The sequence below is a fragment of the Maniola jurtina genome, chromosome 5 (assembly GCF_905333055.1).
Source record: "Maniola jurtina chromosome 5, ilManJurt1.1, whole genome shotgun sequence".
Taxonomy (NCBI): domain Eukaryota; kingdom Metazoa; phylum Arthropoda; class Insecta; order Lepidoptera; family Nymphalidae; genus Maniola; species Maniola jurtina.
Window position 1 is genome coordinate 10,913,956 of NC_060033.1, and position 18,779 is coordinate 10,932,734.

The 18,779-nt window shown below is 37.0% G+C and overlaps 1 protein-coding gene and 1 long non-coding RNA gene across 4 annotated transcripts in view; one reads left to right on the forward strand and one right to left on the reverse strand.

Moving 5' to 3' along the window:
• Positions 1–495: 495 nt before the first annotated feature.
• LOC123865271 lies at positions 496–18,496 on the reverse strand. The gene is made up of 3 exons (XR_006795951.1): positions 18,485–18,496; positions 10,295–10,297; positions 496–615 (listed from the first exon to the last, which is right to left on the reverse strand). It is a non-coding gene; the product is annotated as an uncharacterized LOC123865271 (long non-coding RNA).
• The window catches only part of LOC123865246 (transcription factor AP-2-epsilon), an 80,279-nt gene continuing 78,026 nt past the window's right edge, over positions 16,527–18,779 (forward strand). For all 3 annotated transcript variants that reach the window (XR_006795945.1, XM_045906189.1, XM_045906190.1), the window contains exon 1: positions 16,527–16,782. Coding sequence is in view for 1 of the 3 variants with exons in the window: in XM_045906190.1 (XP_045762146.1) it covers positions 16,753–16,782 (30 nt within the window). In the remaining 2 variants the exon portion in view is untranslated. The remainder of the gene's footprint in view (positions 16,783–18,779) is intronic.

Genomic DNA, 18,779 nt, shown 5'->3' on the forward strand with positions numbered 1-18,779 from the left:
TGCAAAAATTTAAAGAATCCACGCAGGCAGAGCGCTAACCGACATCGACAGTTATTTTTTCTTCAAATATTCCAATGAAACATAATGAATAAACAATAACAAACCACGTATTTATCGCCATCAAGCTTAGCAAAAAACATTCACAAAGCGAACCCTAGCCAGCGTCACAGACCCCTAAATTACGCGGACCGACCGACTATAATTACGGAACCCTATCGGGTTTTTTATCATGCCCCATATCGGCCACAAATCTAATATAACTAATGACGGGATTCGTCTCGCCACGTAAAAGATCTATTACTTTATGGTTTTATTTATCCTTTGTGTCGAACTTTGTGTCATCATAGTGCACGATTTAATATTGGGTTTTTTGTTGCCATGTCATGGTTCATCATCTAGGAAATAGGTAGCAGCGAGAGGTACGTATGGCACTAGGATAACAAGTAGGACAACCTAGATCAATATATCTATACATAGGTACTACTTACCTAATATTATAATATTATAAAGAGGAAAGCTTTGTTTGTTTGTTTGTAATAGATAAACTCTGAAATTACTGAAGCGATTTCAATAATTCTTTCATCATTAGAAAGTTACTTTATCCAGAAGTAGGTTCTTAACCAGGCAAAAGCTAGTAAGGTAAGTTATGTAGCCGAAACAGTTACCCACCTACTTTGTAGTCTATGACCTATAGCAATTTGGAACCGATGGCGATGGATATGTTTCATTATGCGTGTATGTAATGTACCTTAAATTAAGGAACAGGCGTGTAGCATTATTACTAAATCATTAGCCCATCAGCTGATCCAAACATACCTACCTGTCAAATAAAATAAAAATTGATGAGCATAAACAATCAAAATGGAATCGTGTCATGGCGAGAACGAGTGTGCCAACGCAACGTGTTAACAGCCTCCCGCAGAGCAGTGTGCAACCGTACAATTAGTTTAATGGATTTAATGATTTGGGTTTGAAGTTCGACTAATTGTAAGAGCATTTCCATATAACCCGGCGCTAAATACATACTTATTAATTATACTTTAAAACACACACTTTTGTCCCATTATAGAATAACTAAATAGCTGATGCCCGCGACTTCGTTCGCGTGAATATAGGGTTTTTAAATATCCCGTAGGAACTCTTTAATTTTCCGGGATAAAAAGTAGCCTATATGTTAATTCAGGGTATAATCTATCTCCATTGTAAATATCAACCAAATCCGTCCAGTAGTTTTTGCATGAAAAATGTGGCTATACCTAACTCCTATGACCTAGTGCGGAGTGGCAGACTGCACACAGCTTTGAGAATATTATGAAAGACGCTTAGGCATTCGTTCACCGCTAAAGCAAATAATCTTTACGATTAGTGTACGTATACAGTATAGTATTTTGTAGGATGTACAGCGGACGAAGGCTTAGTACCTACCTTATAGAGTCCCGTTGGCACCCTTCCAGTACGAAACCCTAAAAATAATTGAGCTCTTGTAGTCTCAACTCCACAACAAGTTTTAGGTAAACTACTTAAACCCAGAAATTGTTGCGTGGGAGAAAATAGTGAAAAGTCCTTTCCTTTATGATGCATTGGGTATCCCTATATCTCTAGTGATACTGATTACTGACTAGGTATAAATTGTTTAAAATATGGCGACCAAATATTTTGTAAATGTGAAAAGTTTTTTAGTTCGCTTTTTGACAGGGCAGTCGTATTTTTTTTCATTACGACTTGTATTAAAAGATGCCTTATAATTAGTCTTCGACACTAACAAGCTAATGTCAAAATTAATAAAGTAGTGGTATCGAGTGGCCACGTGGCGCACAAAGAGCTATTTTTTACCCCCTACCCACCCCCTAATGGTCGGCGCGTGACCCCTGGAGTACGTATTGTTGGCGGGGTATCATAATACGTGGAGGACCTGAGAAAATGCGATAATTTTATATTGGTAACTGTTAATTCAATTGAAAGATTAATGTAAAACATAACTATCATATCGCATGACTTCGTCGGCATAACAGAAATTGGCCCTTAATTTTTATTTTGGATATTTTTTATTTAGGTAATAAGCTCACCAAACAGTTTACTCTTTACAGTAAATTTTTTTTTTTCAAAATCAACCCTGCTAACGGGCTGCCATTTTTTCAAACGCGCTCATAGGCGTTAAAAATGCGTAAACCCCGTACGTGTATTTTAAGCTATAATATTATATTACTTATTTGCCCATAGGGTAGTAACATTAAAGCTGCCATGATATAATGGAGCTTTATGGTAAGAAAAAAAACCCCGTGCCAATATCTATGGTAGTAGGTAATATGTCAAAATATGAGTTCGATGGCTATCATTCAGTGTTAGACACTGAGTTAGCGAATCAGTAGCCTGATATGGTGCAAACTGCTGCCGCTGTCGAGTTTTTAAAAAACGTTTCAAATTACTTGTTGTCTAGTCTTTCAAAGGCAAACTCTATGATAACCAGTCAAACAATTCCTTAGTCTAAAGGTCAAATAAACAAAAAATCATTGATAGAGAAGTCTTGACTTGACTCTTGAAAGAAGTGATATGATTTATTACTATAGATAAGATATGGTTTTATGAAAAGAAGAAAATATTCTAATTTCAAAAAGCATTTTCGCGCCAATGTGCCCTACTTGGAAAAATCAGACACGCGCCACGCCACCTGCCACTACTTCAATTTGAATTTCGAATGCCATGTTCTAATATTAGGATGTGTATTCACTAATGTGACCATTTTCTAAAATTCCTACGATATACTTAATTAATTATAATTTTCAGGAGAAAAGTTATTAACGAAAGAAATAAGCGAGTCATTCATGAGCCTTGATTTTTATGATTTTTTACACGATTAGTAAATAAGCGGTAAGGTAGGTATTTATAAAGTTAACGGTTATTTATTTTTTGCCGAATAAATAGCCTCATTTAACATTCATTTTAAATATTTATCTTAAGCGTTATTACACAATTACACATACATCTACACATAATAATGAAACGCGTGTTTTTATTTTAAATTGATAGAAAAGCTGTATATGCATGTACCTACTTACTTATCTACCTATAACATTTTTACAAACATGCGTATAGTAAAATGGGCGTTCTCTTCTATGTACCAACCTACTATCCCTTTAATTACATAGTTGCCCAATGCTTATGTCGATACAGCGTATAGCCAAGCCAAGTTGAAAGCCAAACTTACAACCTTAAATGGCTGTAAAAAGACAAGCCCATTTACTTGTAAACTGCTATTAAATATGCAGTTTAAAAACTAATGAGTTGCACTCTCTCCTCCTGTAGAATGCAAGTGTTTATTATGAATATTCAACTAATAATTAATAATATACGAGTTTTTTTTAAAGTTTTTATTACATTTCCTTTCATTTGCTAAATTTTTTCAGCCTCTGCAAATCGTCACATGAAAATAACTATTAACTCTACGGGCACATTGTTCCTCTTTTAATTTCACGATAATCTAAGAACTTTAATGATAAAATCAAATCATCAGCTACGTGCTATCACTAAAAAGTAGATATAAGTAAGCAATGGTCGATTTTATCATTAAAAATGGTAGGTAAAAAGGTAGATGCTTTTGGTAACCTGATAATTAAAAAACAAAATGAAATCTAAACTTACAAGAACCATAAGTCACATCTTACTGGTAGGTACCATTCCTAACTGCTGAGATTCAAGAAGCTTAAAATAACATGGTGGAGGTTTTCTTGGTATTTTCTAATAATGCAGTGAGCTCGCAGATTCTTCTACATAAAATGATCTTCCACATAGATACCACTTCGAATCAAAAATGTAAAGTTACCTACTACAATTTACGAGTTAAATACTATAACTTTGGTGCACAAAAATTACGCACGAATCTGTCCTCCTCTTTAAAATAAGAGTTGTTATTCCCCGCGCATGGCACGGGGGGCGAGAATTGGCGGGAATCGATGCTTGAAATAGCATTCCGTTCTCAATTCGAGCCGATTTGCACGAAATCTTTGATCTTTAGTGCAATCTGTAGAAATAAAAACTTTTTAGTTTGTTTTTGACATAAGCTCCAACACACGAGAGGGTGGATTTTTGAATCGATTAGTCAAAAGCTTTCTTGGTTACGCTTCTTCAAATTATTCTGAAAAAAATAGGATAATAAATTGTTATTTTTACAAAAAATCATATGGAATTGAAGCTAAAATTAGAAGATTATGAAAGCCGTTGAGCTGATCAAATTTCAAGACGTCTTGGTCTTGCCTTTGTCCTTGATCATTTCTTGATTGTGTCTTGGTTTCGTGTTGGTCGTGTCTTGGTCTTATCTTGATCTGGTCTTGGTCGTGTCTTTGACTTGTCTTCGTCATGTCTTGGTCTTGTCATGGTCTTTGTCTTATCTTGGTTTTGTCTTGTCTTGGTCTTATCTTGGTCTTGTCTTGGTCATGTTTTGGTCTTATCTTGGTCTTGTCTTGCTCATGTCTTGGTTTTTGCTTGATCTTGTTTTGGTCGTGTCTTGTTGTTTATATAAGTAGATACCTATTTTTATGTCACTGGAGACTTCATTATTGTAAATCGCAAATAATATACCTACCTGTAACTTGTAACTAAGCAGTTCAAGTTTTAAATTGAACTTAAATATGTTTATCAAATTTTTTACGCAAACTAAATTTGAATAACTAATTCATAATAATCGTTTGAAAGTTTTAAGAATACTTGGACGTCCGATGTTTCGCCTTATCGGAAACATCGATACACCTGTTCCCGATTATTCAGAATCAATTTGCATATAATTGATGCATAAGAATTTGAACGCAACTTACTCGTAAGTAGGTACAATATGGGGACTGCAACCCGTAAAAAATTATAGGTTAGTTACCCTATGAAGATAAGATAGTTATCATTTTGTTATTTTTTATAATAATAGTACCTACCTATTAAAAATCACTCGCTTTGTAAGTATATTTAAAAAGCTTTTGGGTAGAGGGTATTAATACCTAGGTATATTAATATACCTACTACTTAAAAATTAGTCACCCATCCATCCATTTTTTGTCCATTATGGTAAATGGAAAAATATATAGCCAATTTCAATACTTAATTAAAATTTTAGGCTTTCGCCTCGCCTATCTAGACTAAACCCACAAATGCCTTATAGTGGGAGCAACACTAACCAATTGTAGAAATAAGTAGTGTACAAAATAGGCTCACTTTTTAATAAATTATCTTTAACCTAATGCGATAAGTAGTTAGTTAAAAATTTACTTGTAAATACATACATTTTTTCTTCAAAGTTAGATTCAAATTACTTTGTTCGTGATTTAGCTCTTAAATTGAAAATAACATGTCTAATTTGTTCAAACCATTATGTTTTCGCGTTTACCTATAAATCACGAAATAATGTTGATTGTGCGAAATAGCCTCCATTTAATCTTTAAAAACTTTGATACAATTTACATAATGTACTGTAATAAATCACAAGCTTAGATTACAAAAAAGTTTTCCAGTTCAATGAAAACCATCTTTGAAAAGAGAATATTGTGTCTGAGCCACTGAGCCCTCAGGTACTTTCTAGACTTGTCTATGTTTCAGTGTTTTTTTTTTATTCCTTAATTGCACATTATGAATAACTAAACTCAAACTTTTTCTAGTAAAATTATAAAATTGTCTTTACACTTTACAAAAAAAATATATTATTAATCTAAAAAAACATGCTCTGAAGAGAAAAAAAATAATAATTTATGTGGCAATAAATCCCGTTCAAAATTCAAAAATTTTAAAATTCCTTTGTTCTTGATTCGAATTTCGAACGCTCGCGTGTCCGTCGCGGCAATCAATCAGTCAAATTAAATTGTCTTAGAGATCGCTCCAAATTGTCCCGAAGAGCCGAATGATGTGTACTCCACTTAAATTGCTGTAAACGTTCTATACAGATAATCCTCTAAGTGTTTATAGATAAATTAAGACGAATTATTGTATGATAAAATTGGATAATACAATTTAAATTGCTTTGAACGTTATGGCCGCAAGTAGAATCTTACCTATTTTAGTTTTCTTTGATTGTTTGTATTGTAAGTATAAGTAGTAGTAAAACAATATTTTTTTATCGGTTCGTCACCAGCACCACATACCATACTTAATGTAATGCTATACATATTTGAATGGGCGTTTTAGGTAATGAAATATCACTCGTTTTACCAGTGAAGGAAAACATCGTGAGGAAACCCATAGTTCTCCATAATGTTCTGAAGGTGTGTGAAGTCTGCCAATCCGCACTTGGCCAGCGCGTGGTAGACTATGGCTAAAATCCTTCTAACTCTGAGAGAAAACCCGTGCTCTGTAGTGACCCGGCGATGAGTTGATCATGGTGAAAAATATTTATTAGATAGATATAGGTAGGTACGTAGATATATTATACCTAAGACCATTATAATGGATCCTTTAAGTTTGACAATAATTGATAAGCTCTACCTTCGTGACTGGAAACATCAACGATAAAAAGAAATTCCAAAATAAAAGGGTTGAAGCAAACGATTATCGGATTAGCCCATATGATCCTTTAGTCAAATTATTATAATTTTCCTTCGTGTTTCCATCGTTTTTAGTGTAAAGTAATTGTCGATTCACTGGAAAGTAAATTGTGATTGATTTGATCTATTATGTGGTTGGTAAATTATTATTATCATAATGTTAATTCATATCTATCAAAGATTATACTTTGGGAATGGCACAAATATGAAATAGGTACAATTCCATCGTGCCCAGGCAATACAGTGTCGGTAAGTTAAAATCTAAGCTTTACTCTACTAGTTTTATTAGATTAAATCATGTGGAACAACTTCACATCGAACTATAAGACATAAGTTACTGGAATCGGTCAACAAAGTGAGAGAACTGATGTCCACTGCTTTCTTTGGACATTTGCACAGAGAAGCCCAATTCTCATTCCCATACACAAGTGATGAAGAGAAGAATTGAAGGTAAGAGAGCTCCTGATCGCCAAGGATTCAAATAGGAGGACAACAAGGTGGTGGACTCCGACAGTTACTTGAAGTTAAAAGAGACGGCTTTGGTTAGTAAGCTTTTTATATGATGACCGCCAAACTTCGTTTTGAAGAGGGCGCGCGAAGATGATGATGAGGTGGTATTATTTATAGACTACAGGCCCATGTTTAAAAATGGGTGGGTCATATGAACCACCAGGTGACGTATACAGGACGATATAAGAGCATAAAATAACAAGTTTCAGCACTATGCCGTCACTTGTAAGCTGTCCAACAGAGTGCTGGTGAGAATTGAAAAGTGCAGGTAGAGTGAGTACATTTTGGTCATATATTTTTGTACGGCATTTTTACCATCGATAGATCCATGAAAAATAATAAGAAAGCGCGCAGTGCCGTAAAAAAATGGTGCGCCACAAAGTCAGTAAATGTTTTGATTTTCTGACAATTTCCGGGGTAAATTTGGTCATTTAATTCTGTACGGCACTAGTTTCATACTGTTTCAATACAGCCTCTAATCCATTATTCCGCAACGCCGTACAAAAATCATGCGACAAGGGGAAAAAATTGAGGGTAGCAACCCCCTCTCTTTCCGTGGTCCGGGGGGTGATTTGAGAAAGTACGGCTTTGGTTCCAAAACATTATCTAGCACTCAAAAGTACTATTAAAAATAATGCCGTAAAAAAATTAGTGTTCATTTGAATGTGTATCAATAATTATCTTAATTTCATGGTATACTTAATTTTTAAAGCTGTAAAATCATTTGACTCTGTACGGCAACTTTTTTTTTAACATGATAGTGTAAAATACTATTGTTATATAGTATTGCCGTTCAAAAGAAACTGTTCTAAAAAAAATTATAGATAAATACAAAAACTGAAATTTTTCAAATTATTGCAAAAGTTTAAATATTCATAGATTAATAAAATATAGCAATTTTCTACGCTTTTCCCTTGTTTTAAATAGTATTAAGATAAATAAATTAGGAAAAAATTATGCCGTACATTTTAATGCAGACCATATCTTTTAGGCTGATGAAAATGACGCTACCATTTTAAGGGTAGTACTTTATGGCCATCTGATACTGTACGGCATTAACATATTTTTGAAGAGAACAATTGATAATATGATAAAATCACTATGCCGTCTAACTGAAGTGAACGGGTGTGTATATAATATCCACATCCCCTACAAACCTTTGGACCAACGAAAATGTACGGCATGTAAAAAAATATTATCTATGCATAAAACACTTTCAAAATAAATTAATTTTATGTTGTTTCAAATCACCCCCCGGACCACGGAAAGAGAGGGGGTTGCTACCCTCAATTTTTTCCCCTTGTCGCATGATTTTTGTACGGCGTTGCGGAATAATGGATTAGAGGCTGTATTGAAACAGTATGAAACTAGTGCCGTACAGAATTAAATGACCAAATTTACCCCGGAAATTGTCAGAAAATCAAAACATTTACTGACTTTGTGGCGCACCATTTTTTTACGGCACTGCGCGCTTTCTTATTATTTTTCATGGATCTATCGATGGTAAAAATGCCGTACAAAAATATATGACCAAAATGTACTCACTCTACCTGCACTTTTCAATTCTCACCAGCACTCTGTTGGACAGCTTACAAGTGACGGCATAGTGCTGAAACTTATTATTTTATGCTCTTATATCGTCCTGTATACGTCACCTGGTGGTTCATATGACCCACCCATTTTTAAACATGGGCCTGTAGTCTATTACAGATATTTACCTATGTACGTAATTAAGTACTTACTGATTGAAATATTGAACCATTAAGATTTTAAAATACTGGACATTAATGAAACAAACAAAATCGATCCAATATTTTCGCTTCGATATGAAAGTCTGAAAGCCTTCCTAACAAAACGAAGATAGAATGAGCGATCGCATACCAACATACCTACCAGGATGCGGACGTCATGAAATTCATCTATAAAATGATATAATAAATGAGTGGGAAGCACCAGTAAATGACGTATGTGTATCTAATGCTGGTGTCTCACATGGTGATCAAGAAAAAAACATGCACGCGATATGTCCTTTCTTTTTCAATCTAAAAGAAAACTGTAAAGGTTTCGAGTTATTTTAGCATGAAACTCCCACAGTCCTGAGCATGCTCAGAATTGAATTTAATTCTTGTCCCTTGAATAATTTCGGTAAGTACATGAAAAATATAAATAAATAAATGCTCCGGTATCAGAGTGAAACGTACTCATTCGTATATTGAGTAAGTTGTGTGATGCAGTGTGGTGCATAATTGCTTGCATGGTTGCTTGCTTTTTCTGCATGTTTAGTAGAGGGAGGCCTAGCAGTGCATATGGCTAATCACATGCAGCTGTCATTGTACCATACGGATTTGTCTCTTTTGCCGGATTATAGCGAATCAAACTTATTGTTTCTAATATTAATCACGAATTCCAAAAATTCTAGCTACCCAACATTAGAAAATCTTCAATAGGTAGATACATAAGTTATGTACCTAGTAGGTATCTATTGGTTGAAATCGATAAACCGTTGATGCACCCCATATGTTTTATCATTATTATGATCAACCCATTACCGGCTAACTACTGAGCACGGTTCTCATCCCAGAATAGGACAGATTTGGCGGTAGTCATCACGTTGGTGAATCAGCTGACTTCACGCACCTTTGAGAACATTATGGAGAAATCTCAAGCATAAAGATTTCCTAACGATGTTTTCCTTCCCCGTTAAAGCAAGTGATATTTTGATGCTTAAAAGGCACACGACTCCGAAAATTTTGAGGTGTGTGCCCGGGGTCGAACCCCCGACGTCCGGAATAGGAGGCCGGCGTTTTTTAACCACTAGGCTATCACCGCTTAACCCCAAGTGTATAGTCGGCTTAATTTAGACGATACACTTAAAGAAAATTACATGGTAATATTAGACTCGCGTGCTGTCGTAGACATAGCTCAGTAATTGTGATAGACGGACAAATGCTTGGAATATTTCCCAAATTACTGGCTTCAGTGTAATTTGGTACCTCACCCATATTGTTAGTCACTACCAAATTACAGTATGCATACCAAATATTTTATCAACTTGTAAAGATGCGTCCGACGTACCTACTTAGATACTTAGCCTACCTATTTTGAGATACTTAAGTATATGAGTCCTACATAAAACTTTATAAGTAGGTAAGTAGGTAGTTAGTAGGTACTCTTTGCCACACTGAAAGATTTTTTCACTCTGATCAGCAAGAGGGAAATTTTGACCACCGCCTTTTCGGAAAGCAGACAAATACTGATAGGTACCTGACAGGCTAAAAGAAAATCAAAGAGTTCCTATTCCTACCTATACTATAAATTATTTCTTAGTAGCTGATGCCCGCGACTTCATCCACGTGGATTTAGGTTTAAAAATCCCGTAGGAACTCTTTGATTTTCCGGGACGGTCCAGAGTAGCCTATGGTCACTCTTCAGGTCTTTAACCATATCTATCATATCACAATCAAAATACTACTTAGATTTCACTATTCAGTCATCACCTCCCTGGCGCGGGCGCGTCAAGATCTAAGTAGGTAGGTATAGTGGTAAAATATTATGCTTCTTCTAAGTATTGTACTTATAAATTATAATGATTAATTTACTTATATAGGTAGGTACTTAGTAATATTATAAATGGAATATTGTGTCTTTCCGTCTATTTGCTACTTAGCTTTTCAACCGATTTTGATGGAATTTGGTATAAGTAGGTAAAGTAGTAGGTACAAAGATACTTTTTGCCCTGGAAAATAAGAGTTCCCACGCGATTTTTGGAAAACCTACATCCACTCGGACGAAGTCGCAAGCATCATATTATTATTCTGGTTTAGATATAAAAATGAATTAATTAATGTGCCTTAAACTTTGAAATGTTCCAATGAACAAGGAACCCTGATCGCTAAATGGCGGCCATAAAACATCAAATGACTATGTTCGAGCTACAATTAGAGGACCTCTAATACGGGGTTCTGCACCTTACAATTATAAAGTATTTTGAATAGGTTATTTTTACTTAAATCTTATTTCGTAGCTGGTTACAAAAAAATAGATAAGTCAGCACCAACGTAGATGATTCCGTTTTTACTACTGAAATTTAAAAATACCACCCTTTCATTCAATTGATATTTCAAGCGTAAATTCATATTCTTTAAAAATCGGTCGAGCGTGATTCGTACACGAAGAGATCCGTATTCCGTAGCATCGTATAGGTAGGTAGGTACCTAGTAACTACTCACTTACCTACTACAAGAAATATAACTTTTTAACATGACAACTATTTTGAAATTTTTATTATTTGTTTGTTATAGCGGCAATAGAAATACCTACACAGTCTGTAAAAATTTCAACTCTCTATGAGATAAATACAGCCCGTGTACATAATAGGTAGGTATGTATAGCTCGCGACAGGACGACATGGCAGTCGGGGCGTCCCTACCCATAGGTAAGTACCTACATAATATTATGTCGCTGCCGCTGAAAGACAAAGAACGGACAGGAAGGCTTACCTAAGTAGTATTACCATGCTAAGGGTCCCGTTGGCACCCTAAAACCCTAAAATGTAAAACCAGCAGTTGGCTTGGTAACCTAAAAATGTAAAACCAGCATTTCTCTTATTTTATTTTTTTGAAATATCAACAAACCTTCAAACCTTAGGTACACTTCTAAGAAAAATGTCTGCAATGCTCAACTTATGCAAACGTTTAACACACTAATTATAATAATTATTATGGCTAGGTAACATTAATTTCCCCACGTAAATAACGTATATTTTAAGCGCATTAAACATTACATGCATTTAATGAAGACTAATTTTAATATCGCCCTTTTATATTAAGCAAGCATACTGTTAGAGCTTCCAGCTTTAGATGTAAGTAAGTAGGTAGGTAAGTACTTCTGCTGTCCTAACGAAGAGAGCAATAACTAGGTTTCGACTACTTTCGAGATATTCGCGGTTATGATTAGCTACTTACAAATCGTAATATTACATATTGCAGTTTTGATAACCAACAGAACCGAAACTACTGAAGGTACAAAAAAGACGTCTAAGGCGAAAATATAGAGCTCATTTTCCTGATTACGGATATGGTCTTAAGTCAATTTGCCCAAAAACTCGACTTATTGCACTCTTTGTTAGGACGGCAGACTTACTAGTCTACTAGATAGAAGGATGGAAAAGTCAACTTTGTTTCTTAATACAGGTACCTATATTATTTACTACTTTATGCCCACTTATTTAAACCCGTATTTTACGGGGTCGAATTTTCAAAAATCCTTTCTTAGCGGATGTCCACATCAAAATAACTATTCGCATGTAAAATTTCAGCCCAATCCGTCCAGTAGTTTGAGCTGTGTGTGTGTTGAGATCAGTTAGTCAATTAGTCAATCAGCTTTACTTTTAGATTAGATATCTCCCAAACCATCCAATCGTTTTCTTTTGGGAAAATGGGGGTTTACAAAAGGGGATGGACTTAGCTGATTAATTCATTATTAAATCGACGCTGTATCTTATTTTATTGAATTCACAATTGTTTTCAAACTATCCAATTAATCTATTTTATAACTATTTAGCTGATGCCCACGACTTCATCCGCATGGATTTAGGTTTTTCAAAATCCCGTGGGAACTCTTCCATTTTCCGGCATAAAAAGTAGCCTATGTTACTCTCCGTCCTTTCAATTATCTCTATGCATAAAATCAACTCGATTGGTTACTTAGTGAGGGGGTGAAGAAAGGACAAACAAACAAACACACTTACGCATTTAAAATATAAGAACTTATGATGATTCCGGAGTAATATAGGATCGAAATAAAAACAAAATTGCATCGATTACAAAAACACAATCATCAATGTCATTCATTCCCCATAAAAAAATCCGTTAGTTCCGTTTTCAAAATAACGGTATGACAAATCGGTCGGCGTAAAACAAAGGTGTTATCGAGACAAAAAGTGTGAATTTATCAAAGTGAACGGACATTTTTGTTTTTTATTAGCTTTTAATAGATGCCGGCCGGGGTCACCGTGGTGAATTATTGACAAATGAGCTGTTAATGTGTTATGCCGATTTGGTTAACCGTTACAATTCGACCTAATTTACAAAAGTTCTGAGCCTTTTTTTGGGCTATAAAGAAAATGTAGACATGGTCGCTAACTATCGGCCTAATAAGAAAACTTAGAGAGAGCTATGCTTGGAGTTTTTCTACGTGATCAAATTCTGAAATGAGGAGATTCGTTGGAGAACCAGAGACACACAGTTTGAAAAAACCGGCCAAGTGCGAGTGAGATTCGCGCACTGAGGGTCCCGTACTCGGGTATTTTTGCGTCATTTTGCACGATAAATCAAAAGCTATTATGCATAAAAATACTTACTTAAATAAAAATCTCTTTTAGAATGTACAGGTAAATCCCCCATTTGGTATCTATAGGTAGGTAGGTTATCTTACTTTGAAAATTAAAACACATTTTAATTATTTTTTCTGTGATGTAACCACAAATTCACAAAATTTAATGTTAAAAAAAAGTAGAGAGAAAGGAAATCCGTCTCCATTGGGTAGATGTATAGGTAATATTATTAATACTAAAGTGGATGTCTGCTAGGCAAGTTTACCTACCTACTTACCTAACCCGTTCGCTGCGTTATGGGGTCAATCATGGGGGACTTCTTATTATTTAAAAGTTTTAGTGATTTTAGAAACTCGTGTGGCGAAAACATCTGTCAAGAGCCATTTTGCGGTTTACAATTAGCGGTGGCTCAGGCTACGGAACATTGAAAAACGAACTTTCCCAAATAATTACACGTCATTACATTTTTGTGGAAACGCCTGCGTTTCCGTATAAAGTTGATCGCACATTGTCATAAGAGACGCAAAAATTTACTACGGAGGAAGTACCTACTTAGCTTTTTTTTTTTTTTTTGCTGACGCTGGGGAATGCATTTACGCATCCCCCCCCGGAGGGAGGGTATGTGGGAATCGCCGGCCGAGAGGCGACCGGAATACCCACTAAACCCCAGCGGCGCTACTGCGCGTCGCCTGGCGACTGGGTCACGGGAACGGCCGAAGCAAACAACCGCGACCCAGCCAGCGACGTCTGCCAAGGCAGACCCTCCACCGGGGACCTACTCGGTCCCCATCGACGCACCTACGGGACGCACCAACGAAGTGCGTCCCCCGACCTTGGGACGCGCACGTCGCCCGCGTCCCATCCTCCGCTTCATCCACTGTGCCCTCTGCTAGTCAGAGGGACACGCGGAGAAACCTCCCCCCCTGCCAGGTCATTAGCCATAGCCAACAATATCTCCGAAGAGAAATTATTAGCCATGTTACCGGGGCGCACCGGCCCGAACACTGCTCTTCCCCTCGGACGCATCCAAAAGGGACCAGCAGCATCCAGGCACACTGGGAGGTTACCTGGCTGGCGCCCCAAGTACCTACTTAGCTACCTATTTTGCAAGCAAATCATTTCTCTGGTTTGATTCCCGATTCTTCTGGTTTTATTCACGACGTATGAACGAAGGACAATAAAGAAAATTCTTTAGGTATTTTAAGTGAAGTATACGTACCAGAATATGCCCCAACACTAAGTACCTATACCTACCTACTTTCAGTGGCCATAATATCTGTTACCTACCAAATTATTATTATGAAGAATTTGCAATACTCAAAGCTGTTTGTTGTACCTTTTTTTTTTTTTGTTGACGCTGGGGAATGCATTTACGCATCCCCCCCGGAAGCTAGCTAGCCAGCCGTGAGGCAGCCAGCCAGCTGAGGGAGGGTATGTGGGACTCGCCGGCCGAGAGGCGACCGGAATACCCACTAAACCCCAGCGGCGCTACTGCGCGTCGCCTGGCGACTGGGTCACGGGAACGGCCGAAGCAAACAACCGCGACCCAGCCAGCGACGTCTGCCGAGGCAGACCCTCCACCGGGGACCTGCTCGGTCCCCAACACCGCACCTCCGTGACGCACCAATGAAGTGCGTCCCCCGACCTTGGGACGCGCACGTCGCCCGCGTCCCTTCCGCCGCTTCGTCCACTGTGCCCTCTGCTAGTCAGAGGGACACGCGGAGAAATCTCCCCCCCTGCCAGAGCGCACTTTGTCTTTGTTTGTTGTACCTACCTTAACTTAATTTTTTAGGTCCAAAACAGACAGGCAGACATGTCAGATACGAATATAGAAAGTGGTCACATTTACCTATTTCATTCAGGAATACCTCAGGTACCTTACTTAAGTACTTACTGAATGCCAGATCCATAGAAATACCTACCTACAGATATCGTCAGCAGCAGCAGCTCTATGCTCTTATGCCTTGTGAAGTGTGCGATCAACTTAACACATACTTTTATTAATATCTACCCCGAGGTGTCGACCATTTGGTCGATGTGAAAAAGTTTGGCGTTTACGAATTCAAAACTTTTCGCTTTATCCCTAATTTGCGGCGTAATCATGGCGTAATATAATTATAATCATTTGTTTACTTTGTTATTTGAATAAAGGTTGTCACTGTGGCTATTTAACTGTGCCTAATTTTTAAAAAACCTCTGTGGTAGCTACCTCCGCTCCAGCTAGGTGGAAACCAAGCCTTAATGGCCTAGTTTCCATACCTAGCTGGAGCGGAGAGGAAATTATGTTCAGTCGACCAATGAGATTTTAAAAGATGAAGTTATAATTTTTTTACGGTAAGTATCTACCTACTACGTCAATAGATAAATAGCTAAGTAGGAATTTATGTTTTCCTACGTAAACGCACCAAAACATTTTAAAACGAATTAACAGAAATAAGCTTTTTTTATAAAAATAGTTTCTACCTATAAAAGACATTTTAAGTGTTCTTTTGTAACTGGCGAATTAAAATAAAGGCGACATACTGTCTGTATGTAGGACGAGCATCGCATGTCGTGCCTCCAGGCGCCATGGGTTCCACTGACGGAAACAATTAATATGAACATTTCGCAAAAAAGCCTCTTTTTGTACTACGCATCCTGGAACCTTTAACCACTTCATAGCAAAAAAGAAATAATAAAAAGGAACTCTATTTACAAAAAATAGCAATGTTAAAATCGAACAAGGTTAAAATGTTTACTCTGTATTCTTACCCATTGTAATATCAAAATTTGGCAAGCCATACAATCAATCGCAACCTCTTTCCAACTAAAAAGAACCTTTGAAATTTATACAGGTGATTCCCGCGCACCGTAAGCGTTGCGAATTCATCGTCGCTCGTACCTATGCAAACATGAAAAAACCTTTCAAACATTACAAAATCTGACACTTTGAAAAAATCACTCGACAAACATCACGCTGCTCACTTAACCCTACAATAGCCGTGGAGAATTACAATTAATCGCCTCAATGAGAAATGCCACCGCGGTACAAAAACGTCAAAATATTGTCCGCGGACACAGCGCCCTGCAGCGCCCCCACGGCGGGCGCGCTAACCAATGGGGAGGTGGAGCAGTCGCCGCGCGGGGCTCGCGGGCCAATGACGCCGGCCCGGGGCGGAGCCTGCAGCTACGCACGGCGTTTCGCCCCCAGCGAAAACCTTTTCGCCTCCAGTCGTTTACCGATAAGCCCGCGGGATGGTCGATTATTATTACATTTTGTACGCGTGATTCTGTGATCTCTGCCCCGGGCGTTGCCGAATCGATAGCGATGCGTGGTGCCATAGACTCTGACTCGCTTGTGATAGACTGTGCGTTCTGTGATATGTTTGCCTTAGTATAGATATATAATACGGCATGAACCTTTACATGCAGTGCCATCGTGAGGTATGAGTGTCACGTTTTATAATAATTTATACGATGTTTATCAAAATTTTGCGGATATCTACATCTGATCACGGATAGGTTCTGAGGCGTAATCTTATAAGAAAAATATTTCATCCATGCATATTAGACTTCAATAAGCAATGTCCTAAAAGCTTTTTCCAGCCAAGCCGATTTAATAAACACCTACTAAAAAGTAAGCAATTGCATATTTTGTTAAATCTATGGTAAGGACAACATTAGGAGAGTAAGTAGATATGCAACCTACAAAACCGGTAGGTAATGAGGATTGTACTTAGGTAAGTAGGTAGGTATGTTGCTGATACCAGCTACTTAGGTATGTTGAGAAATGACTGCTGTTAAAATTACTTTATAAATCATCACCTTTTATAGGACTTCATAGATATTTGAATTGTGTTTACCTATTAGTTGAAACCTAGGTACAATGTTATATTGTTTTACCACATAAGTAGGTCCTATTCGCAACAAGCGAAGGCAATTTTTTAACAAAAATATTTTTGTCGTATTTTTGGTTAGTGTTTGTCAAATTTCCAATTTTATAATAATTGAGTGGTTATGAATAGTGATCCGCCACTAGACAAAGTAGGTAGGTAGGTACCTACTATGAGTTTTCATCTATCAAAACTGACATTTTAAAACATTGACATTGGAAACGCGACGCGACGGACGGCGCGTTGCGAAGCGCTGTCTGTAGGTAGGTCCCTACTTATAACAGCTATGTTTGTCTATGAATATACCTAATAGTATGGGCACTTAGCCGAATTAGAATAAATATAAATGTGTTAATTAACATTCGTTTCTAATATTTTCTAACAACAAATTCCAGAATATAAAAGTTACATTTTAGTGTGCCTCTGTGGTGCGATTGACCTCACGTAGGTATTTTAGGGTTAACCCTCATAGGTATAAAGAATTTTAAAAAAATCGGTTAAATAGACACTAATTTTCGCTTTCATAATAATACTAGATGATGCCCGTGACTTCGTCTGTGTGGATACAGGGTTTTTTTAAATGTCGTTGGAGCTCTTTTTTCCAGATAAAAATAAATCTACCTAGATACCTATGTGTTAATTCAGGCTATAATTAGGTAGGTATAGGCTATTTAAAAAATATTGTCTCACAAAAAAACAATTTTTCTGAAAAAAGTCGCTTGTTAATTTATACCTCGGGTTTGGGGCTAGAATTAACAGCTCTGAGGTAAGTATTAACAGAATAGTAACAATTATTAACATTATGTACTTAGGTACCTAGGTGCTAATTGCTATACCGAAGTAGATACCGAATGGTAAGTACCTATGGAAGAAAGCATGCATGCTAAGTTATTTTTAAGTTTTTTTTTGTAAGTCATCCATTTTAAGCTTGTGGCGTCAGAGCTCTGAATCAATACCTCGGATTCTTCTTCATAAAATTGGTGAACCAGTTATCACCGGTCATCTCATTAATTTCCCATGAAACTTCTTAAACTTCCTTGGGTAGATGTACCTACAAAATAGATTTTTGCGCATTAATAAGTATTCTACTATAATTGTTTGCTGTTCAGGATTAGGTAAACACTGACCGGGTTTTTGGTAGCCCAGTTCTACGGGTAGGTAGGTAGGTGGTAAGTAGGTATAGTTACCTACCTACCTAAGCTATTTCCATTCCCAGCCAAATCGGTTCAGTCATTGTGGCGGGAATAGACTACCTATATACCTACCTACAAACATCCAAAACTTCAAATTTATAATAATAGGTTATTACTAGCTGATACCCGCGACTCCGTTCGACTGGATTAAGTTTTCTAAAAATCCCCTGGGAACACTTTGATTTTACGGACTAAAAAGAAGCCCATGTCACTCTCCAGCTGTTTGATTAAGTACCTACCTATGGGTAGGTAGGTATTTATCCATATAAAAATAACGTCGATCCGTTGCTCCATCGCGGCGTGATTGAAGGACAAATCAATAAACCAACACTTTTGCATTTATATAATTTGGGAT